The 25,844-nt window shown below is 33.3% G+C and overlaps 2 protein-coding genes across 3 annotated transcripts in view; one reads left to right on the top strand and one right to left on the bottom strand.

Annotated features, from left to right (window-relative positions):
• Nucleotides 1–25,514, top strand: part of LOC118185453 (uncharacterized) — a 113,630-nt gene extending 88,116 nt beyond the window's left edge. The window contains exon 8 of the mRNA XM_085821839.1: nucleotides 23,954–25,514. Within this exon, the coding sequence (XP_085677965.1) occupies nucleotides 23,954–24,112 (159 nt within the window). The 3' untranslated portion in view covers nucleotides 24,113–25,514. The remainder of the gene's footprint in view (nucleotides 1–23,953) is intronic.
• LOC118185449 (uncharacterized) lies at nucleotides 1,169–24,004 on the bottom strand. Of its 2 annotated transcripts, none has more exons than XM_035355292.2 (4): nucleotides 23,806–24,004; nucleotides 12,319–12,510; nucleotides 12,032–12,196; nucleotides 1,169–1,446 (listed from the first exon to the last, which is right to left on the bottom strand). In XM_035355292.2, the coding sequence occupies exons 1-4, from the start codon at nucleotides 23,887–23,889 to the stop codon at nucleotides 1,261–1,263; spliced, it is 627 nt and encodes a 208-aa protein (XP_035211183.1). In that variant the 5' UTR covers nucleotides 23,890–24,004; the 3' UTR covers nucleotides 1,169–1,260. The 2 variants fall into 2 exon arrangements, with proteins under 2 accessions (XP_035211183.1, XP_035211185.1); XM_035355294.2 differs by lacking the exon at nucleotides 23,806–24,004 and adding an exon at nucleotides 22,627–22,774.
• Nucleotides 25,515–25,844: the final 330 nt, after the last annotated feature.

The raw sequence follows: 25,844 nt of genomic DNA, 5'->3' as shown, positions 1-25,844 counted from the left end.
ATCGCTTACTTAAAATGGATGAGAAATCATTTTGGTGAAATGCCTTTTAAGTAAATCAGTAAAAACATATTTTAAATTATAAATATCAAATTATGAATTTTTGGACTTATTGATCAATTCATTGTGAATTAAAAAAAAGGCAATTGGCAGACAAGTTGATATATAAAAAATTTGAAATTTTGTGTGAGTTTAAAAATGTATATGATGAAAAATTCATTTCTGGCAAGAGTTTTGGAAAAGTTTTATTGAAGTTGTTGAAGAACGTATTCATTTATAAAAACAAACCAAAACAAAAACACAAATGTATTTGTAGGCAATTTATGCCCCCCAAAGTGTTTTATTCTGATATACTATACCTGAGCATTGATATAGCATGAAGAATATTCAAAAATGTACATCTGAATTATTATTTTCTTCACGTTGACAAACAAAAAATTCCATAATATCAAAAATATTTGAAGGCGGATTTGTAATTTAACCATTTTGGTTATCGAATATAATGTACTGTGTAATATTTTTATTGCATAATTAATATAATTAGGAAAGCAAAGTGCAAAATTATAAAATAAGTAAACCAGTCTATTCCGTTTTATAATTTTTTATTATAATTATTGATGTCTATATTAAAAAACAGTGTAGAAACTGAAGTTTGATTTTATTTGGTATTAAAATATAATTTTTGTATAACCTTTTACACTTCATAGTTTTTATTATAAATATATATATGTTTCATATATAAATATATGTGAATTTATATTATGAGTTATTATTACCCTAAATAATAAAGTTAAATAAATAATGTTGGAAAATAAGCAGCAAAATAATAAACCTTTTCATGTCAATATTGTTAGATGGAATCTTCAGAGCTATTCAAGAATAAACTTACTGACATTTACCAAGTCATTTTTTGTCTGTTACCTGCCTTATTCATGATATTTCATAGAATTAAAAAAAAAAAAAAATAAAAAAAATAAAACAAAATAAAAAAATAAAACAAAAGCTACTTCTTTGCAATTAAATTTTTAAGCTATCCTTTTCAATTTTAAGCATGTTGTGAATTTTGTGTTTAAAGTGGCTAAAATATTTGCACTTTTCTGGTCCTTAATCTTTTAAATAAGTGAGACATACCTGCACTTATTTTATTCATTTTTTAAATAAAACTTTTACCTATGCATCAAAGATTCATTTTATTGAAATATTTGTTAGGAAAATTCACAGTTAGTTTTTTTGTCTTAATATGTCCCTTTTAGGAAGTATTTTTTAAATTTCCCTTGGTGTGCAAAATCCTTCATAAGCTTGGCCTATATAGAGAATTTCATGAGCATGTACCAGCTTCCTGTTCTGTAAAATACAGATATGTTTAGCTGGGCATGTACATATATGGTAAGTCTCATAAGAACTTGATGTCACATGACCACAGAAATCTCCATTCTGGCACGAACCAAACTGGAAAATAAATGAAAAATTATTTTACATGTAATACATTTAAAACAATAATATTACCATGAAAGAGCATTTTTTTATCTGCTAATCCAACAAATACAGAATGAGATTATGAATATCACACAGGTTACATTTATTTTTAACTTCAAGAACATTGTTTTAAAGTGTTTATTTTTTCTTAAATATTTTTCATTAATTTCTATTTACATAGTATGAGACTATAGGTTTCTGCTGCAATATGCTTATACTGGCTCAAGATGTGGGGAGCCAGAACATACCTCAGATCTTAGAACTGAAGAGTGTACTATTTTGAGTCTAGTCTTGTTTTATGTCGTAACTTTCTAATACAGAGTTGTTGTGGGTAACACATAACCTTGTGAAATAGAGAATTTTAAGAAATGTCAATGAGCTGCAGTTAATGCAATCTACACATATATTCTGTGCTTCTAGGATAATGATGTGGATTGCCATTTATTCTAATAGCAACACTGACTTTGATATTTGCCAGCACAACAGAATGTACTGAGAATGCATTAATTTATGAAATATGTTATAATGATATTAATCATATTGGTTTACCATTGGCGAAATACTTAAGATTCTGGAACACTGGTAATTTTGTTCGAGCATCAATTTCTGACAGAATAGGCTTGTTACGTATATACACTGCCAGCCATCCAAAATACAACATGAAGAAGGACAAGAGATATCAAAGGCAAATTTATTTCAGAGATTTCGCATAGTATCAATGTTAATTGATTTAAAATACAGCCTTCTTTAAAGTGAGGAAAAGGAGAAATTCTGTAATGGGTGTTCCTAACTACTGCTACATGCCACAGCATTGAGTGAAAGAGGCTTTGGATGTGTTGTTAAGGAATGGCAACCCATGCTGTCTCCACATATAGACAAAGTTCATCTGGTGTATTTATGGGTGCAGCATGTCAATTTAGGTGTTCTCCAGTCATTGACCAGACATGTGCGATGGGCAGTAGATCTGGAGCAGGGGCAAGTGAGAGTAAGGCTGCTATCACACGGCGGTTTGTTTTGGAAGAACAACTGTTTGGAACAGTTTTTCTGCTTTGTCACAACAGCCAATCACCATAGATCGCTTTGGGGTTAACACAGGGGAAACTGGTTTCCCCAAATTACAAGCAAGCTGATAACATTTGAAGCTGATAGCTGATTGGTTGAAAACGAACAACTTGCAATTTTTTTCGAAAGGAAAGAAAAAGTCGCACGTCTTTCTTTCAGCAGTAAACTAGTGAAAAAAAAAAATTGTTCGAAACAGTTGTTCGAGTGAAACAAACGTCATGTGATATGGGCCTAACAGTGCAATATCATGGGATAAGAAGAAAATTTGAACATAGTGTGCTGTGCAATATGTGGTTGCACATTTTTCTGTTGAAATGTGGCTGTGGCAAGCCCTGAAGGTAAGGAAGGAGACCAAGTTGCAAAACCTCAGAGATATAGCATTGGCTGGTAGCTGTACCAATAATGCATACTAGATGGATGTAGGAGCGGAACCCTACCCCATACCGTAACACTGGACCTATATGATGGTGCATAACATAATAGTCAAGCAGCCTCTGTGCGTGATGTCTCCAAACTGTAATCTGAATATTGTGGCACTGCAGGCAGAAATGAGATTCATGCAAAAACACATTGCCATACCATTCGAATGTCCAACTCCACCACTCGTTGCACCATTGCAAATGCCTAGGGTTTAAAGTTAAATGTAAGTGAAGCAGTCTAACAGACAGTCCATTGTACTGTAAACAACATTGACTTGTTCGTGCAGACACCGATTGTTGTGTTACAGATTGCATTCATTATGATATGTTTGCAGATATGGCAATGTGCTCCGTCAGTACCATGCACACAATATGCCTGTCTTCCCTAGGAATAGTGCGACGAGGCAGTTGCTCCTATTCATCAGTCATTTCTTCTAGCATCCACTGATTTCATATTCGCATGACTGTTGCTTTGCTATGTACAATATGATGACCGATTTCCCAGAAGCATAATCTGCAATCTCTGTATGCTACAATTCTGCCTCATTCAAATCTAGAACATGCTCAAATGATGCCCATGTTTTTCAACAAGGCAGGAAACATTTCATGTTATTCAAAACACCAATCTTTCCTCCTTATATACAGATTGTAAGGAGTGCTGTAGTTGCCGATGATGTATGTGTGTGCTGAAATTATAATCATTTGCATATTCCATTGAGGTATCATGGTTTTGCTTGTGCAGTTTGAAATAACTTAAGATTTTATGTCATAACCCCCCAGGGCGAACTAGAGAACTCTATAAAGCTGTTGGCTAGGATCTGTACCTAAGCAGTCTCGCCCACAGGGGTATAAAAGTGTAAGCCTGACAGTTTCCCGTAACCTGTGGGAAGTAATCTTGACTTTAATTTGACTGGCCCGCAGGTCAAGGTGGAGTAAGCTAAGGCAGGCATCCCACATAGTACTGGCGAGTAGTATTTTCAACGACCAGACAAATCTCTAAGCGTACATGTTCTCCCCACTGCTATGAAACCTGGGAACCAGGAGTAGTGACCCCATGTGCCTAGGAAAGGGCAGTGTGTGTAGAGAAACTTTTAAAATCTGCTGCCCTGGATTGGGGTCTCGGGGCAGTAGCATGATTAGTGTACAACTCTCTTATTGGGGAACTAAGACTGGTGACACCCCACTGCCTGATATGAGGGCCTCTCAGTTGGAACCGGTCCGTGTAGTGTTGAACAGATGGAGCACGAAAGGCAAACATAATAATTATTATTACCATAAACCTTCAAAGTGACAGAGCTTTTTAAACAAGCTTGTAAGATGTTATATTTCTGTAAAATTTATTACCTCAGTTTACACAATTTTTTACATTGATTGTATTCATAAATTTGTATATTGTTGTAAGGATCTTTTAGGTCATTTAAGAAATCAAAAATGAGGAAAGCAAAATGTTTTAAAGAACAAAGTAATAAATGTAAAATGGAACCTAATTTATTAACGATAAAATTGTGATTGTTCTATTCAAGGATAGTTTGCCTAATCTACTTTCTTGATCCATCTCCATTATCCTTTGGAATGGGCCGTATTTAAGGTTTTTCATATTTATGTTAGATTAGTTGTTAGATGATAGGTTAGTTGTATATATAAATGTATGTATTACTATACAGGCTGTATATACACATTGCATTACTGTGAACTGTCACATTTACTTAGTATCATAGTACAACCAAGAATGCCACAATTATTGTTGAATACTTTCAAAAGAACAGCACTGCAGACAGGCTTCTAGATTCAAAATAAAGACTTTTTCATATGGGCATCAGTCTGCGCATCACCAGGAACTGCAGTTGAGAAGGAATTTAAATAATTGGAATATTAAAATTTAAGCATTATTTTTTATGTATTTTGAAATTGAATCTGGTTATGATATTTAAGCCCGATCTGTAGTTATTTTCTTGCCTATTAATCTGAAGTTGTTGGAAAATACTTCTTCAGATGAAATTTGGATTTGTTGATGTAATTATTAAAATCTAAATCTTGTGCATTTCATAACATATTAACTGGTACAGATTATTGGTGAGCTGAAGAGGAAGAAAAACTGATTGAAATTAGAGCAGGAGAAAATTATCATTAGAACAAAAACTGCTTAAATCAAAGAAACTCTTGAGAATTTTGTAGAATGCAGTACAAAGTCCTGAGATCCAGAATCACTTTAATTTTAATGATTTCAGAAATTTCTCATCGTGTATTTAAATCTAGTAAGATTACATATAGAAATTTTAAAATTAAAAACATTAAAGGTTATTTCTAAACTAAAGCGTTTATGACCTTTAGGGAACCAAAATTTACAGGATAAAAAATTTCTTTTATTTCATTAAAAATTGTTTTCCAAGATAAGTTGTTTGAGAAACTCATTTTATTTGTTAATATTTTTCTTTAATTTTAAAGACAATTTTTTGCTCGTTTGTAAAGTTACTGATAATTACTATTAAATAGTCAATTAAAATCTTTTTATTTCTAACAGTATCTTTATCACTTTCTTCACAATCAGTGGCAATACATTCTGTATTTAAAACCATATTCTAGATTTAATTGCCCATTAACTGATTGATGAGTGGGGCATTGTCATTGCAGTGAAGACTTCAGCTATGTCATCTTCATTTAAAATTTTTTCACATCTCTGAGTAACTGGAAAATTTTGTGATTCTTTTGTCAAAGTCACATGGCACATTTTTTGTTGGGCTTTTTTTCCTCGATGACAAGCATCACCAGTTTAGTTTGCTTGTTTTCTAATGCAGCCATGTTCTTCTTCTAATCATAGTTTTAAATTACCATACATAAATGACTTAACATAAGAAACATTAGTGCATACATAATTAATATACTGTAAATAAATATACTGAAATAAATTCTATTTGTAAAAGTGATAAAGAATTTTATGAAATCTAGATAAAATAATTATTTCTTGCTATAATAAGAAATTCACTGTATAAAATCAAATAGTGAAATTGATGCAATACTGTACAAAAAATAAGTTGAATGCTAACAAATAAAAGTCTAGTAAAACTGAGAGATCTTGGTTAAATATATATCCTGGTATAATAGGGAATGCACAAAACTGAAATAAATCGGGAAAATGATGCCATACTATGAAATCATGAAGAAATAAATTGCAGTAAGTAAGGTGAATTTAAATGAATAATGTGTTGTGAAAAAGCTAAGAAAGGGAAAAGAGGCCCAAACTCAGGTCCCTCCAGTTGGTACACTGATTTCATGAGGTAACATATCTCTAAACCCCTTGACGCGCGGTGGTCGCACTCTGAAACCACAAATTTTCCATTTTTTTTTTTCTCCTTTTCTTTCCAAATTTTTGAGTGAAAATCAATTGATTACTGATCTTTTACCTCTAAATAAAGCAAAATGACTGCAGAATCATACGTGTTTTAGGTCTTAGTACTTCAGATTGGATGCCTTTTAAAATTTGTTTTCAATGAGACAAAATAACTTCCTTTTATTAATATAAATGACTTTAAATTTCAAAAGTTATTCATCACTCACCATGATTTCTATCATGAACAATAAAAAATTTTAATAATTAAACTGCACAAAAAACAAAAAACCCTCTATATGTATAGCATTTGCTTTGTGATTTCAGGGCACGACCACTGACCCGCTAGAGCATTGTGTCACAATGCTCGCAATCCTCTAGAAGCTTGATGGTCGTGCCTTGAAACCACTGCTCTTCACAATGGCGTTTGCTTGCTTTTTAAATAGGAATGTTTATTTTTATCTGGATATAGATAAGGGGCTTTGAAGCCACAGAGTTATTTTATTACTAAACAATACTTCCACCTGCACAGTAAAAAGGTCTTTCTTTTCCAGCGACTTTTCTCTGACCTCAATACACATGCTCCCCAAGCTAGTATTGTGGTTTTATAAATTATTTCATGTGGTTTAAATTCAATGTAAATATACTTTGCTATAATTAAAAATAGAAATCCCATAAAGTTTTATTTAAATTAAAAATACTGAATATTTTGGGACGAAATACGAATAAAATAAGTATGAATGGGAAACGAATGACACGTACCAAAGCCAAAAAAATACCAAGCCCCCCCCCATTAATGCAAAAAACCCACAAATTTCATGTGCCAGATGAAAAGAAACTAAATAGCCCTGGAAATATACCAGTGAAATTTAGATCCAGGCAGTGTACATTTTGTAGCACAAGGAAGAAACCTCATAGAACAAGATTACACTTGTGAAACGTGCAGTGTGGGTGTGCGTGCCACAAAAACAGTGTCACTGTTCAAAAAAATTTGTTGTTTGAATTTTTTAAAAAAAAACTGATTTTTTTTATCCTTTACTGAGTTTTTAATCCATTTATCCGAACGTCCTTATTATGTAGGTACTTATATTTTCACTGCTATAGAAAAATTACATAAATGCTTATTTTTTAAATTTTTCTCACCATTTTCTTTGTAAAATAATGTAAAAAAATTATATATAATGCAATTTTAAAATTCGGAAATTTCGTTGTTTATGGGAAACGAGCACGGAAAAAGGTAAGTTTTTTTTTTTTTTTTTCCCTACTGCCTCATTAAGTTTCAAAGTCCTGGATGTGCAGTGGTTTCACAGTGCAACCACCACCCACAGAACAATGGGCAAGAGTAGATTTTTTTAATTCATATGTTATTTGTCTCTAGGATCATTATATTCAATTTCTAGAGTTTTTAGTTGAAAAATTATAAAAATAGTATCGTGTGCATCAAAGGGTTAAGTGTGGCTAAGCCTAATTTTTTTTAACCATATCAACCATATTTGTTTACATTTGAAACTTAGCAGAACAGTGAATTAAGTCTTTCTGCACCTTCAGTGTCCTTTTGCCAAGTGGGGCCAAAAGGAAACTAGTTTTGTGTACCAAACAATCTGCCTTCTTGCCTGCTCGCCGAATTGCTTGTTTTTGCGTAGATATTCTAATTTTAATTGTAAAAATTATTTTCCTAATTGTTTTAATTGTATTTAGTGTTTTATGTTTTTCTATATCTTTCAGTTTTTAATGAAAATATTTAAAAAATTTTTTTGCGTAGCTGTGAAGTGAGAATTGAATTAATTAAATGAAAAATATACCTCTAATGAAGTTCAAGGAAATAAAATTTTAATGAAATGCAGGAAAAAATGCATATAATTTAATATCTGGTACAAGGAAATCATGTGATCTACAGATCAGCTTTTTTCATATATTAACATAAAACAGCCATGTTCAGTGCTTAGAAGTTTTTCTTACAGTTATGCCTGTAGTTAATCAAACAGCTTTTTAATAATTTCATGTAATTCAAAGTTATTATTTTAATTGTGTTAATAATGAATGCCTGAAAATTGGAATTACTTTTAACATCGAAATTTTATATGCTATATTATAATAAATAATTGATAAGGTTTTTCTCAATCAGAGAAAACAATAATAATTTCTTTAAAGGAAATTGTATGTAGCCATTTGAAAGGGGTGAAAATGAATCATCATATATTGCCCTTAGATATGTTTTGGGTGTATAAAAATCGTAATTCTAAAATCAAAATCCTACATCATGCTTAAAGCAGGCCAGAAGAAACATGGTCAAAACAATACTTGGATTTTAGACCACAGAAAAGCGGGACTTTCAGTCTGTACAAAACAATTTAGGTTTGATCGTTTGTAATTACAATGGTAGTCTTGTGCATATGGGAGACTGCATGATTCATGAAAACAGATAAAGTCGTTATTTCCCTGCATTCATTGAATCTCTCACGTTTCACTGTCAATTTTTTGCAAAACTGTGTAAGAAAACTTAGACTGCTTGATGTTGTGTTGGTTCTAATCCTTTGTCTGCCCATTAACTGATCACTTCTGGCTTTGTGTCTTCTGTGTGGCATTTGTTCAGTATGACTATTCAGAGAAGTTTCAGTATGTTTTTCAATTCTTTTTGAAAGTCAGTCAAAATTTCATTCAGTGTCTGGCGTGGTTGTTTTCTCCGTACCCGTGTATTTATCAAATTAATCCATCCATTGCAATTGAGATTCGTGAAATATGCGGACAATATTGTTTGCTTGGTATCATTAGCTCTTTGCTGACCTTTATTTGAAAATTATCTGGATGAATTCTCATTTAAAAAAGACAAATATGATCTAGCAAAATCTTAAAGTCCTTTTTGACAGATCTTTTGTGCAATTGTAAGTAGTGGTGGTTTGCAACATGGTGATTCATTCCATTAACATGGAAACAGGGCTGCAGAAAGGCATTTTGGACCAGCCCCCAATTGAGAAAATTATAAGAACTTGGTGGAATCAGGAAGAGGATCTAAATAAAGCAACTCACAATAAACATAGCCTACGAAGGCAAACTGCACTATGGCCTGAACTTGAGGCAAATCTCAATACTTGGATTTTAGACCACAGAAAAGCGGGACTTTCAGTCTGTACAAAAATAATTATTCATAAAGTGAAAGAGATAGCGACTGATAGAGAGATTGCTGATTTTACTGGAAAAACATCATACTGTTCAAGATTCATAAGAAACCAGCTATGTATGCAGACTAAAACAGAAATAATGCAAAAGATGCCAGATGAATAGGAAGAAAAATTATTGAATTTTCCTTCAAAAATGTGTATAAAAAAAAGGAGGTGCATCTTATAGGCCGGTGCGTCTTATACGCCATCAAATACAGTAATTCAGTTTTTAAGGAACATCTTCCACCTGCCTTAGGGATATTTCATGTCATGCAAATAAGCAAATGAATATATTGACATGTGATCCATCAAAATACATTATTTAGTAAATCATATTAAATAAGACATTGATATAAGCAACCAAAAAAATGTTCAATTTTTTTTTTTTTTTTTAAACCCGAAAACAGTCTGTGTACACATATGCCACAGGCTAAATCTTCTTAAAGGTCTAGGCATTATTTCTTTGTGACTTCTTAAGAAACTTCTTTATAAGTCAAAATAGCATAAAGGAAAGATTGCCTTCAGTTGGTTATAGTCTATGGTGACCAACAAGGTTGATACTCCTAGCATCCCTATATTTGCTAATCTTCAATGTCACTTCATGAAATGAGATTCTTATAGCATTTTAATTATAAAAAAGAATTAACAAAAATTTTTCTAGAGTAGAGTGAAATAGGGCAAAAAAAAAATTTTTTTTTTGTTTTAAAATTTTATTATTTTCTGACCCAGCAAATGGTTCTGTTTGATGAAAAAAACACAGTAAAAAATTGCAGCTAAGTTGCTCGTCATCTTCAGGTTCCACATGAGGTTAAAAAAAATAAAAACATCAAATAATGATTCCTTTAATAGAAATTTTGTTTCCTGACCCAATTTATGGTTGTAATTGGCCAAAAAAAGAAAAATAAAATGCCAGTAAAAAAGTTTCAGCTTAATCACTTGTCATCTTGAGGTTCTACAGAGAACCAAAGGAATTCATCTTGGTGTCGAACTTTGTAAATTCGTTCTGGGACTTGATTCTATTGCATATGAATCCATCCCTGGCTTCTGTACCACATGTTGCCAATGATGCTTCTGCCAGCAGTTTCACATGCCTCTCTACTATTTGAGAATGGCATGAGAACTTTCCTATTTCAAACTAAGAACCACTTCGATCTTATGTCTTCGTCGCTGAAGTTCAAGGTAGCTTGGGATTCCAAGAGATTGTCCCAGCAAATCATCTCAAAATACTCCTCTGCTTGTAACTTTAATTTGGGAAGCACGAAGTACGGTATTTTCCCCTAACAGTCAATTTTTCTTGCTTTCAGTATTCTTCTTAGGCTAAGTTCACGAATATGTGCTCGTTCATCTCTCAGCATCACCGACAGGATGTTATCAGATTGAGCAAAATAACAGTTTCACTTAATAACTTTGTGAATGATTGCCTTAAAACTTTCTGGCAAGAATAAACTTTTCTCAATCATTCCATGAATATGACTTGCTCCATGGGTTGCTCTTGGGATATTCTCAATTTCAAACCAGGATGGAGCATAAACTTTATTACATACTTCGGCTAGTAGCTTCAAGTTTTCTGTTGCTCTGGCAGTTGATACATAAAGGTGAAGAATTCTGAGGGCTGTAGTGAGCCATCTTGAGTGGACCATCTTTCCTTGACTCCTGTTTGCTAGGTCTGAAGGACACTTCCCTGAGGATACTATCTTAGAAATACCAAGGATGTATGATCAATATTGAGGTCTTTTTTGTCAATTTTGGATAGGTCAACTGGAATAGCGTCATAACCTGTCACATGAAGAGTTTCACATTTTTTCCTGTTGTTCCAGAAAGCTGTTGTGGCACAGATTTTTTTCCAGTAATCTTTTGGGAAAGAATGATGAAGAGGCAATTCATTGGTATGCAAAAAGCATACAAACCAATGCAGTTTATGACCAACAAAGACCTCAAAAAAGATCCATTATTAGTTAATGCTATCGCAGTTGAACATAAACAATGACTGATAAAGCAAGACTGACAAAACACACCTAACAGACAACTAATTAGCAATAAAATGTTGTTGAGAGATCATGGAAGCCACATGATTGCTTAGTCCAAGCTAGAACCGATAGTCAGATTAGAACCTGTTCTGCATCTAGTAACATATCTTGGCTTTAAATTTGATATTTTGATGTAGGATGAAATTCCTGGCACTAATAATGGTGTTTTTAGCAAAGTAGTTCATGAAAAAAGCATAAAACTGTTAAAAAAGTTAGTGCAGGTATTCACTTAAGGTGTGGAACCTCAAAATGTTAATGTTTTGGGCTGAAATTCGAACACAATGTGTTCTAACACTTTTGGAACCACATAATGACTCGGGCAGGAGGAAATTTAAAAAAAAAAAAGAAATTCCCTCCACCATAATATATATTTACAGAAACAAAACTTGATTAAATTTTCTGCACGTCTTTAAAAATGTACATCACATTATTTTAACTTTTTTTTTTTTTTCCTTTTTTTAAATGGAAACCGAGTGTAAGCATTCATTTGTTTAATGTTAGTCTTTTTTAAAAAAGCTTAAACTATGTTTCTAAAAATTTAAAAAAAAAAAAAACACTGCAACTTACCGGCAGACATGCAAAATATTGTCCCGATGTAGTATTGTAAAGTTTATGGAAGAAGTTTCCTGGGCCACAAAAGCAGTTAATGCTTATCGTGCCATTTGACCGTATTTCAGCAGCGACAGATTGACTTTCCTCACATGGCTCCAACTCTGCAACTTGACTGCAAAACTTTAAATTAAAATATTATTTTTTGCTTACTTTTCTAAATGAGTTTAACTAATACATAATTTTTATTGGTTTAAACATTGGTACAATAATTTAATTTCAGATTTAAATCATTTAATTCTTACTTTGAGCTGTGCTCGCACGTTGAGGGAAATGGTTCTCTTGTCATTTGTATCCATCCACTCCATAGGGCAGTCTGTCAGATCAGGACACTTGCATAACCTGTATACTATGGGCGATAGCCAGAATCGTAAGCGGACAATATTGCAAGCTTCACGTGGTCCCGTGCAAAGAGGAAGATTTCGTTCTGATGTTGCCTACAAAATAAAATCTTTTTTTTAATTCAATATACATAGTTACTGCATTTTTTAATATCCTGAAGCAAACACATTTTTATATATATATATAACGTAAAAAAGGCGAACTAACTAAACTTAAAAGAACCTGTGAGGTCAAGACTTTTGCGCATTGAGCTGCAAAATTTGAAATAAAATTAAAAAGTAAATTCTTCAAGCTATAGCGTATGAGCTAAAGTGATACTTCGGTTCTTTTGCAAAATAGTATAAACACAAAGTAAAGATCCAATTGTAATTCAAAATGTAAAGGCACAATATGTATAAAATACTAATTAAGAAAAATAGAAAAAGATGAAAGCTTAACTTGATTCAAACTTAGAAATTAATATGTGTGTAGAATAAAGTGTAAGCTATCTCAAAACATATTAGAAAAAAATACAGAAACATCATTAAAAAATAATTACTACAAGCAGCGGTAAATGGAATAATAAGCCTAATTCGAATATCACCATGGACTTTTCAAGGGAAATGCATGGCGAGATTCGAACTCTGCTAAATTCCAGAACATGTTTCATCAAACAGGCCATTGGAACTGATAGTCAACAAATTTTTTATTAAAAAAAGTCCAAATATTAGTTGTATCCAAGTCTCAATTTCCCTGTTTCATTTCCCGACGTGTCTGCTGTTATATATATATATTTTGTAAATGCATAACTTTGGGTTCAAGTTTATAATTGAGTTTTCCTTGATATGTTTGGCAATTTTTATGATCCCAGGAAGCAATGTTTCCAAGATGGCTCTTATCCAAAACAACGCCAAAAATGTATGTTACTAAAACAGCAGTATTCACCTGAGGTGTCTTGGTTGTTTCTCATTGTCAGCACTGGATAATTATTGCACATGCATAATGCAAATCATGCAGTCCCAAAATTGATCCTTCTCCTGATCCCAGTACTGGCATCACCACAAAAACTCCACAAAGGCCAAATACAAAATGTTATCTGATGACTGCTGAAGACCTTTTTGCAAAACTCACGCTTAATGTAGCTCTGAGATGCTCTAAATGGTGTTGGTATGAACACCAATTGTGGGCATTTTTCTAGCAACAAATCCACTCTTAGCCATCCAATTGATTCTTAAGATCAACCAGATGCATATCTTTTAATACAATTTTGATATACCAATCAGTTATAGTTTTCTTACCCTTTTCGCTCTCAGTGAAAAGAAAAGAATTTTTGTCTTGCTAGACATATTTCTTTGTGGGACAACTTGAACCAGACAGCTAACAAAAGGTAAATTATGGGCTATCAAAATTCCGATAATTCAAAATAAGATCAAAATTCAAAATATGTGATTAATAGTACATGATAAACATGTACTATACAAGTCACATAGCTCCTGATCACTAAACTAAGAAGTTCAATCAGATTAAATCTCTGAAAAAAATATTGGCATATAACAGAAAAATGGCTGCCACAACATTGTGGAAACAGTACCAGCTTCAGTATTTAGCGCCAAATCAAAGGGCACCCTTTTCTACAGTAGACCTTAACTGTTTCTTTTGATACCAAATTCATGCTTCTGTGAAAGCTTTACTGTGTGAAAGTGATTGGCATATTTATCTTTATTCTCATTTGGTCAGATTGCCAATGAAGCTAGATTTATTGTGCTAAATTTATTTATCTATATGGTAATTAATTTTGAAACTATAGAACAAGTTGAACTTTTGTAGAAAGAAGCAAAATTTCAAGAAGGAAAAGTAGTTTGAAAATTCATAGATGATATTAATATGATTAATATGATAGATGATATTAATATTAGATATTAATATGATAAATTTATTGGACATTTAAAAGTACAGCGGGCTAAAATTCTTTAAAATATGATCCTTCAGCATCAACTCAGCGCTGCCAGCTCGTCTTCCACTGTTCGTAGCCCTTCTGGAAGGCCTCAGGTGTCATGCTTTCGAGGGCTCTCGTCAAAGCCTGCTGGATGGAGTCGAGTCACTTCCCTTTTAGGCCTGTCCTAATTCTAGGGAAGAGGAAAAAGTCACTTGGAGCCAAGTCGGGGCTGTAGGGTGGCTGCAGCAGTGTTGTCACGTTGAACTTGACCAAAACTTCGGCAGCACATGACGAGTGAGTGGGCGTGTTGTCGTGGTGGAGAATCCAATTGTCCTTGGTCGCCGGGCAGATGCGGCAGACTCGATCCCTCAAGTGGCGGAGCAACAAACTCCTTGTGAATCACTCCTTTACCATTAAAAAAAAAAAAAAAAGCATACACTTCACACGCAACTTGCTCATGCGAGCTTTCTTGGGCTTCAGCGAAGAAGCAGTGCAGCATTCTGAGCTTTGACGCTTCGACTCAGGATCGTACTCGTAGACCCAGGTCTCATCACCAGTAACCACTTTCTCCAGAAGGTTCGGATCAACATTCAACCGTTGGAGCATTTCCTGGCAAACAGTCATGCACCGTTTCTTCTGATCCACCAACAAAACTTTTGGCACACACTTTTCACATCATCAACTTCTCCATCACAATCTTCTACACCATACTCTGACTGAGTCCTAGTTCATCGGCAATTAATCTAGTACTAAGACGATGGTCATTGTTTAAAAGTTCCTGCACTCTCTCCACATTTTGATCCGTTTGGCTTGATGATGGCCTCCCAGAGCGGTCGTCATCTTAAACATTCCCATGGCCATCTTTGAAACGTTTGTGCCACATGAAAACCATTGCACGGGACATGGCTTCTTTCTTAACCCTCAGTTGGAGGGGCTGGCGTATGATACAATCTTAGAGGGGCGGCGTATGAAGTATGCCAGGTCATTTTTCGAGCCTCTGCTTCATGTTTGAAACTATTTAATCTTATACATGGCATTAATAAGGTGATTCGTCATAGTAAAAATGATATAAGAAAAAGAATAACAGAAAAGCAGTAAAGATGGAAACTACGAATTATTAATTAATTCAAAAAGTGGATGCACTGGAAATGTAATTTAAAGTTAAATAGTATTCTGAATTATTTTCTGTATGAAAATTATAAGAACATAAATCAAAATTTCAAATCATAAATATTCCGTAAAGAAAAGTTCGGTAAATAATAAATTTCACAAATGAGAAATTTGAAAACCTTTTGCTATTTTAATCCTCTTCCGATTGTCCCCGTTCACTGCAGCAGGGTTTGCAAAGTTGTACTGTCTTGCCCAGATGATTTTTGCAGGTAAACTTAGAAAACTCAGAACATTTTATGGTAGTGTAGTTATTCTTCATTCTACCGCACTCAACGCAGCATCCTTTGATCTTTTTTGCAGGTGGTTCCTTGTCCCTTTCGGCCGTCTTGTCCACTTCTGTTGTTACCAGCCTTCTAATAATAGCTTTGGAATGCGACAGGAGAAATGGCATTTTCAGACGATTCTGAAGATGTGGTTTCAACAAAGATGTAGTAGATTTTTCAAAAAAAAGTCTTCTAAACTTGATGGTTGCATCAGGTTTGGAGAAGTTCAAGAGCACTTGCGAATTTATGCCCGCTACGTTTAGCAGTGCAAAAAATATTGCCATTATCCACCTCTTGGTTTTTCGGGCGACAGTGAATTTACTACAAAGTTAGCCTACGGTATCAACTCCGCCTTTGTTATAATCAAGGATTATTTGAGGTTTATTCGTTTCCTGGTCAATTTTGTCATCATCGTGTAAAGTACTGAGCAGTATTACACACTTATTTTTTTTCGTTGAATATGAAACAATTGCCATATCCTTTTGAAAACCAAACAGTGAACTGCCGACTTCTCTGGTTTTTGATGGCTGGAATTCATTTGGAATTTCCTTTTTATTTTTTTCAGCGTGACAAGTGTTAACCTTTGGTAAGAAGACATTGAGCTAGTGGGTAGCTTGTATATCAGTTATCGGTCGTCAGGTTATGGTTGGAACCTTCGTACGCACCAATTAGCCTTTTGATAATGACAATACTTGAATTAGAAGCCTCTTAAGGTCCTGGGGGTTTAATTGCCACAGTAAATTTCAAGCTTCAATGTATAAAACGTTCGTGAGTCAACAACTGCAAAAAATTTCAGATCATACTTTGCGGGCTTGTTGGGGATGAATGAATAAAAGAGCACCTCCCGCGAAAGGGTTCCAACTTCTTGTCGATTGTGAGTTCGTCACCTGGTGTATAAAAGTTTCGACAGTTCTGATTGAAAGATTCAAAAAATTCTCTTAGTGCAGCAAGCTTATCAGTTTTTCTTCGCACATACCTTGTGCCTTTATCATCGAATCTAATAGCAGCACACAGGTTTCTGAATCGCTTGAGACCCATGACTCCTTGCAAAATTTCCATTCGAGTACCGTCTTTTGCCCATGCTTCCTCCAAATTGAGTTTTGACATTTTTTTGCACCCTAATAATAAAATTCCTAAAAAGGCCAACATTTCTGCTGTATTAGTATCATACATGCTTCTCTTTGAGATGTTTTGGAGATCATCTGCAGTCCTGTTACATTTGAGATAAATATTTGTATATTGTACAATAGCATCAATCATATTTGTATTTATGATTTTCTGAAAAGCAGAAAGCTCGTCATTCATATCGTTACAAGTTTTGTCACTTGGGCATATTTTTTTCATTAAATTTTTTCGAGGCGTTCTGGCGAATTTGCTCTTGAGGGGAACTTTATTCCACTTATAAGTTTCCTTTTCTTCTTTCAGAAACTTTCCTCCAACTTTCTTCTTTTTGTAAATTGTTTTTACTAAAAAGTCTATTGTTTTTACAAAAAAGTCCTCATATTTTAAATCACTCATGTCATTTTCAATATCACTAAAATCGTCATTTGTTGAGGAAACATCATTTGAGGAAGGAAAATGAGGATGTTTAGAAACATTTCCCTCAATTTCTCACTTTCATGACCAGAATGTTCGATGACTTCCGATTAATCGACATCAGATGCGTTATGCAAATTGTCAGAGTCTTCATCAACCGAGACTTCTTCTAAAACGCGCAAATAATCTTCAGGAGGTACAATATTCTTTCTGTACATACTTGGAGGAGCGGCGTACTGCGTTCGCCTATGCAACATGTTCACAATAACTGCTTTCGGAAGGAAGGCGAAAACCAGACTGACCAGAAATACCAGGTGCATTGCACTCATGGAATGTTTCTAGGACGGTAGAGGAAGGAGTTGTCTAAAAATTACAGCCCAAAAGATGGCATTGGCATACTCTGTACGCTGGCCCCTCCATTGCAGGGTTAAAGGCCTCTTGAATCATATCGAGAGTCTCTGTGGCGGTTTTGTTCAGTCGAACGCAAAACTTAATTGCATAACGTTGCTCCAAGTGCTGCTCCATTTTCGCCCGAGGTCAATGTCACGCACGCACTCACGCTGCAAGAGATGCACACTCTCCAGGGTTCCAGAAGCAACTGCCGCAGCATCAGTTCATTCCCTGAAACCTCCGACTACTTCCCCCACCCGGCGGAACTGGTTTGTGTGCACTCCCCTACTCAGAAATGGACCAGTCTTGAAACTTCTGATTTACACCCTGTATGCACATTCACACACAAAAGGGGGATTTATCTAAAAAGAAAATTTTGCAGACTCACAATCCATGTTTACTATAGAAAGAGCGCCGAAGCGCTCATAGAAAATGTTAAATAGTTCCAGCAATTAATTTTAAAATACGTCCAAAGGTGCGTTCTTTCAATGTTTTGTGTGTTACCTTTATTTATTAAATATCATGTTCTACGTACTCAAACCATAAAATTCAGTTCAGTAGCAATGTCGCAAAATAATTTTAAAATCAGCCTATCTTTAGAATTTCCGATACACAATTTCGCGCTTCGTAAGAGATAAAAAGGTCCCCCCCATACAGTATTGCCATTGCTCACTTTGAAATCGTTTAGTTTTTAATCAAAAATCCATTGAAGTGTTACAAAATATGAAATCGATAATAAAATTAATTTCAAATTCAAATTAGGGCTTCCAGATGCACATATTCTATGAAAGATTATGTTATTCAAATTTTCATGGCTCCAGGTACTGTTGTTTTATCGCAATGCCTGAAACATGCTGTGACAAATTCTCTGATAAAACATCCATTTTAATTGTTAATTAGAGGACTTCCTGTTTTTCAAAAGACTAGTTTTAAAAAATTAACTACAAAAATGCATTAAGGAAATCCCCTGCTGCGGTTTCCAGGCGAACTATCACATGGAGGTAGGAAGTAAGATGGAGTGGCCCTAGCCGGTTTCCCCCATACACTGCTTTGAAGCACTGGCGATCCCTTTATGGTGACCAAAACATTTGGTGATTTACCATTAAGATCAATGGCTTTTTGACATGATCGAATATAAATATTTTATTATTACATTGTAAATATACATATAAATGTATATATATTCTTTTTTTTTTTGCAATATTTCAGAGTCATAAGTATATGAAAAGTTTTTAAACAACATTTCATTCTGAATGGAATTAAATACTATACTTTTCACAGAACAGTTTGGTCGGAACGGTTTAATATGAATGAAATATTTTCATAAATTTTCGTTAATTACATTAGAAAAAATTTGAAGATGATTCGATTTTATTCGGTTAAGGATTACGAAAATTAAGATCAAAGTTTATTGTATTATTAATATTAAAATTATGCATTATTTCTTTTCTATTTATAGAGCTTCTTCCTAAAGTACTTTCTGAAATATGACATGATTTTTATAGCTACTGAGGCATCTTTTAAATGGAAAAATCGAAGTCAACTTATAATTAATGCTCTGTGGGACCATTTCAGATTAGAGCACCTTTTGTTTTAATAGTGAATAATACTTAACTTTCTCTGAATATTTCTGAAAGGGAATAAAAAAAATTTTTTTAAGATATTTTTTAAAACTTGTAACTGAGTTATTATAAAATATAAGGGAATGACTCTTTTAATTATACTTATCAGATTTTTTTACCCTTAATTTCAATAATATATTCTAAAACTCTTCTTCATTACTTCTTTAAGTACGCATCTCATAAAATCATTATAAATTTAGATACATTTAACAACTAGATTTCTTTACAGTAATTTTCACAGGAGTTTATGATTGAATAAATTCTTCATTTCAAATATATTTATAAATAATTTAATAAATATTTACATAAAGGGCAGATACATGCTTTTTGCAAGCATATGCATAAATATCCATACATATTTCATATTTTTCATTTTAGGCATGTGCAAATCTTTAATTTCTGTGCATTCACTATATTTTTCGAGTAAACTAATTTACAATAATTTAGCATACACCCGAAATTTTTACATAAATATAATATTAATTAAAATTACATGCATTATTTATAATACCCACTCAAAGGTCAGTTTTTCTTTGAAATTTCTCCACGATGCATCTCTCCCTTTAGGCAGATAGCCTTTGCATGCCTTACTCTATTTAATAAAAACTTAACCTGACTTATGTGCCTAATTACAGATATTTTAGCATGCATAATTTTATACTTACATTTAGCATTCAAGTTTCAAACTTTTGACTTAAAAAATGTGTTAAAATACATAAATTATCAAATTCAAATCTTCTAGCAAATATATTTTGGTATAGCACTCAATACCTCTCTTAGCGATTTTATGCAGTTCAATAGTTCTCTGGTAATATAATAAGTATCCATTTAACATTTAAACATTAACCGCATTGTCATCAGATCGAATCTTGATTACATTACTCTGCATAATATTGCTTCATTCGCCGAATTCGCAAATGTATCCGTCTTCTGTTCCACACATTTGTGTAAAACTGTACATAATTTTACACAAATGTGTGGTTACAAATCAAGTAAAAGTTAACTCATTCACATATCTATGTATATATTTATTAGTTTTGAGGAAGATTGCAGCATTTGGGTGTAATTTTATTTTTTAATTAACCTAAGTAAAACGTGTAAGCCCAAAGTGATTATTTTTCAGTTATATTTTATATAAAATGATGAGTTTAAAATGAGCAACTATAAAGCCTCTCCTCTAAAAACTTTTAAAAAGTACACGTTATAATAATATGTGAATTTAAAAAAATTATTTAAAACATTTTGGCGTTTGGAACATAAAATAAAAGTAGAGAATACTCTATCAAGGCTGTTAAAAGACATATACAATTTTAAATGTACAGTACTTCAATGAAACTGAAGTATAACATTTTTGCTAAACTCTCTATATATTTTTGTAGTTCAACAGCGTAGAATTTTATAAAACAAATTCGTAATCAAAATTGCTACTGTTAGTTATCGAAAAATAACCAAAATATAATTTTTGCCTAAATGTCACTAAACTATACAAATTGCTATTATCCATCACACTATGAATGTTTCTTTTATGCGGAAGTGTCCCGTTTTTCGATTTGTATGGAACTGTCGCGTGTCGAAATACAATCAAAGCGCTGTCAAGGGAGCTTCTGAATGTAAACAAAAGACACCCCATCTGGAGACCGAAGCCTTGGAGATGTGCTTCAATTGTAATGCCGGTGTGGCCCTCCTTCCTTTCTAACCTCCATGAAATATCATTCGATATCCGCTAAATGACCAAAAGGTACTCAACAAAAGGAAGTCGTAAAGACTCCGCCTGCGCGTTTTTTTTTTTTTTTTTTTTTTTTTTTGAGACATTAACTTTAAATGAAAGAAAGAGGCTTGTGCGAGATTTTATGCTGAGAGAAACCGGAGGCGTGACAGAGCCGCAACAAGCGGTCGTTTTTTTATTATGGCTGTACTGTATTTTACTTTTTATTAATCAAGAAATCTTTATTAAGTTTTAAAATAGATATTTAAAAGACGGCTGGTCTTCTTCTTTCATCCATCACGGATGAGCATACGTTACAATACATACATTCGTGCAGATTCTTCATTATTTAATTTCTTTAAATATAATACAGGGCAATAATATTTGGTGGCAACAATTTGAAAAGTGATTCCACGTTTATAGTTTTCAACGCAAAATGCTAAAACGAAATTAATAGTCCTTCAGGGCAAATTGCCGTTTGGACTTTATTTCCATTACCATTTAGAGAACATTAAATCCAGAGGTTAGTGATTATTCCGTTCCGTTAGTAATACACAAAATTTTATTTACAATTAATACAGTGGTTACAAACATTAATTAGGCATACGCCTCCATTATTATTAGGCTTAACGCCGTCGTTATTCCATCAAACTAAAATTAAATTATAGAATATCAACAGAGACAAGACGCTCGAAGCGCCACCTAACGGCGAGAGCTATCAGTTTATAACAAGATATCTTATGAACGTAACCAATTTTTGTTAAAACGTTTATTTGCATATACATATAAGAAGGAAGGTGACTGTCATTAAATTTGCTTTGCTGTTTTTTTTTTTTTTTTCCCTCCTTTTTATTTATTTTATCTCTACTCTAACATGGTCGCGATTACCGGTATTCCACTTTTAATTCCTAATAGCATGAATATAAAATTTTAAATCAGTGACAAGAACCTATAGCCACATTATGAAGTAGATAACTATGTACATTGCTGGTATTTTTCGCATTAGGTGCGCCAAAAAAAAAGTGAATGTGCTTTAATGGAATATGCACTTTCACCTGCAGTGAAATGGTTAAGACCGCTGAATCTTGTAGTTCGACTGGAAGTCAAATTGTAGCGAACAACAACAACAACTGGAACAATTGTAGCGTAAACGTTTTTCCTGTGTGTAAACATGTACGAGTCAGTTTCTCTTCGAAAAATGGTATCCTTCCTCTGAGTCTGGGTGGTCTGCACATTCTTTGCCATGTTCAAATAAACAAATAGACAAAATCCGTTATGAAAAAATTGCTTTTCTTCCCTGTAGATATCGTGACCGGATTCTACATGGTTAGTAACTGGGAAAGAGTACACCGTTATAAAATTAAGGGGAAAGCAGCCTTACTTTGACGTACATTTTGAATAAAACTTACCAATTTCGAGGAAACAAAAGTCTCCTGAAGAAGAGAGACTTACGTCTCATCACTCTCGAAATCGTTAGTTTTTTTCCCCAAAAAATCTACGCCAAACTAAAGTTGCTTTTTTGCTTAATTATTTAATCGTATATGCATATCTTAAAAAACGAAATGTCAACGAACATTGCTCACAGATTTAAAAATATAGCTTTGTCTTACTTCATTTTTTCTTGTCAAATGAGCTGTCATCTCTCACAGAACACATCATATTTGGTCCTAATACATTTTGTGTTGTATTTAGTAGAATAGATTAGAAGGCCAAGTTTTGTACTTTGCTTTAAAAAGAATATTCGACTTGCATGAAATGAAAAACAGAAGTGGTATTAATAGCAAAAAATTATAGTTGTTTTACTTTTTACTTCCTCGTACAAAATAAGAAAAAAACTGTAATCGCAAAAAATCTCTATTATCAGATTTCAGTGGAAATATCCATTTTGACTGTTACCAAATCTGTTTTGGCTGACTTCCCCCCTTTCTTCCGTGACGTCTGTTCGTACGGAGAGATTGGCATCTGTACGTACGTGTCTCTCATAACTCAAAAACAATTAGCCAAAGAACATTGAAATTTTGTACACAGGACTGCTATAACAAGTTGTGTAACACAACTTTTTATTGCTGTTGGTAACCCTCTCTTATACGGCCTTTATTTTCTCAATTCTTGGTTGTAGTCATATGTACTTCAAATTATAGAAGTTTTTTAAATCATGGAATTATCCATGTTTTTACAGTGTGAAATTTAAAAAACATAATAATTTTGGACAAATAGCGAAATCTTATTTTTAATGCGATGTTCCGGTTCCTGTACTTATATTTGGGAAAGTTTTATACTTATTATGGAAAAGAAAAATTGCAAGAAGATTTGACTCCTGTATGACAAACATGGACCGGGATGTTTAATTTCAAAATTTGCTATTTTTGATGTCATTTTCAACCTGCTCTGAAGGATCGGTTAATTCAGTTAGAATAATTCGTGAAATAAATTTAAATTAAGTCCAGCAAAAAATGTTCATAATTCAATAAGCCGTATAAGGAAGTCATGATGTTCACATCAGATATTTTAATTCAGTCTTAGAGTATTCTAACGAAGCGTGTAACCCTTTTAATAAAATATATATTTCTCTTTCTTACTGGTTTAAATGCCTTTCACGTGTGATTAAGTGAAACATAAATACAAAATAATGAAAACCAATGAATATCAAAAAGAAGAAATAACTTAAATTAGTGATTTTTCAAGAATATTAATGAAAGTAATTAATTTTTGGTTTATAACTTTGCTAAAATGAATGGCATGGAAGTAGCTTAATTTTTGTATGAAATTGAACAATTAAAATTACGAACCCCATTACCATACACGATGTATGGTTCCTCGTCGTCGGCTCTTGCATTAGTCGATAAGAAAAAAAAGATTAGCTCGAGTATCATTGTAGTTCGACCTCGTAAATCGAAAGAAAAATATATATTTTTTTTTGTTTCTTTTCTCGCATAGGTAATGGAAACCCTGAAGTCGATGGTCCGCTGTCACCTCTGGGACAAACTGAAGTCGCACCTCGAACGCGAATGTCGCCTCCTCCCGCCCTTCTGGCTGGATGCCCAATGTCAGCACAACATTAAAAGGACCCTCCAGACGGGATGGCTGGTCGACTAGCAACTTTTATCGCCTCTTTTCTGTTTACATTTTGTTTTGAAGATAATTTTGTTTAACATGTAGAGTAAATGGGCTGTCTTATAAAAGGCGCAGGTTTTGGATTGCACAGCAAGTTTATTATTATAATAATTATTTATTATTATTATTATTATTATTATTATTATTATTATTACTGTCAGCACTTTTTGTACTAGTTTCATTACCTACTATCACTCCGAATAATTGAGCGTATGTTGTTTTTAAGTTTTAAATGCCATGAAGTGGTTCGCTAAGGAGCAACGCGTCGTAACTGTGAAAACTCATTATAAAAACAGAATGTACGATTCGTAAATTTCTCGCTTTCTTATGCCTTCTGTGGATCAAATGAGTGCCATGAATCTACAACATTGTTTCATGAAAGTTTCCCGAGTTCATGATCTGACTTTGTGGCAATGCCCAGAAATGGCTTGCAAGGTCTTGTGACTTCATATCTTGAATTTTTTTTTTTTTTTTTTTTTTTTTATGTGATTACGTCAAGATGTTAAGGGAAGACCTGGAAAAGTTCCAGACATTTCTGGAAATCAAGAGATAAATTCAACTGACCATTGGCGAAATCAACAAAGAAGTTTGTGAAACCGTCGTCGGAACTTTCCCGGCAGAATAACTAACTAATCGCCAGCCAAAAAAGAAGAGGTAGACGTATGTTAGATATCGTTTTCCAGTATTAAATCGGAGTGTATACATAGGAAGAAACACAAATTTTGATCTTTTTTTACGCCGCTTTGACTGATTTATTGAATTTTTAAAACCTGCGCAATTTATGAGACACCCTGTATTTCTTGCCTAAATAACATTCTGTACATTTGATGATCCACCTAACGGGGCATGGATATACTTTGGAGTTGCGTTTAATGAGAGCAGTCTTGACTTCCCAAGTTTTCCGAAGTATGAATATTACAGATGACTTTGAAATGTATTTATTTTTTCACTATAATCTTTTTTTACGCCGCTTTGACTAATTTATTGAATTTTTAAAACCTGCGCAATTTATGAGACACCCTGTATTTCTTGCCTAAATAACATTCTGTACATTTTGATGATCCACCTAAAGGGGCATGGATATACTTTGGAGTTGCGTTTAATGAGAGCAGTCTTGACTTCCCAAGCTTTTCCGAAGTATGAATATTACAGATGACTTTGAAATCTATTTATTTTTTCACTATAATACTCAAAGATGAATTTTATTCATAAACAAATAACTTTTGCTCAAATTTTAAAACACGACTTTCATGTTATGCACATTTTCCATAATGTATAAAAAACACAGTTGTTTGAATAGACCTGCATTTTATTTTATGCAAGGAATGTTATGAATAATCATGTATATTTTTCTACTATTTCATTAAAATATGTTATGCAAACACTCAGTTTATGTCATTTATGTTGCGTGAAGTCAATATTATACGTATAAATTTAATAATAAAATATTAGGCTTAAAACTTTTCTGAGTAAGTATTGTCAAAAACCAGAACAAACACACACATAATACACACAAATAAGAGAGATCCGAAAGCTTTCAGATTTGACATTACGTCCAAAAGGGCGAGGTTTTTTTTATTTTCCCTCCCTCCCCCGTCGTTTTCTGTGTTGCATTTATTTATTAAATATCATGTTTTTCGCACTTAAAGCATAAAATTCAATTCAAGAGCAATATCGCAAAATAATTTTAAAATGAGAATTTTAGAATTTCCGG

Source organism: Stegodyphus dumicola, chromosome 8 (assembly GCF_044657685.1).
Source record: "Stegodyphus dumicola isolate Sdum_Otavi_A_Nest chromosome 8, ASM4465768v1".
Lineage (NCBI taxonomy): Eukaryota > Metazoa > Arthropoda > Arachnida > Araneae > Eresidae > Stegodyphus > Stegodyphus dumicola.
Note: the sequence above shows the minus strand (reverse complement) of the source record. Positions and strands in the feature narration are given on the sequence as shown.

What these genes read in the sequence shown, in the direction of transcription:
- LOC118185449 (XM_035355292.2), bottom strand. Translation starts at nt 23,889, where the DNA reads ATGATACTCGAGCTAATCTTTTTTTTCTTATCGACTAATGCAAGAGCC. An exon ending in ACATCGTGTATGGTAATGGG is followed by an intron (nt 12,511 to 23,805) that starts GTTCGTAATTTT and finishes TTTATTTTGTAG; the next exon opens with GCAACATCAGAACGAAATCT. An exon ending in ACGTGCGAGCACAGCTCAAA is followed by an intron (nt 12,197 to 12,318) that starts GTAAGAATTAAA and finishes TTTAATTTAAAG; the next exon opens with TTTTGCAGTCAAGTTGCAGA.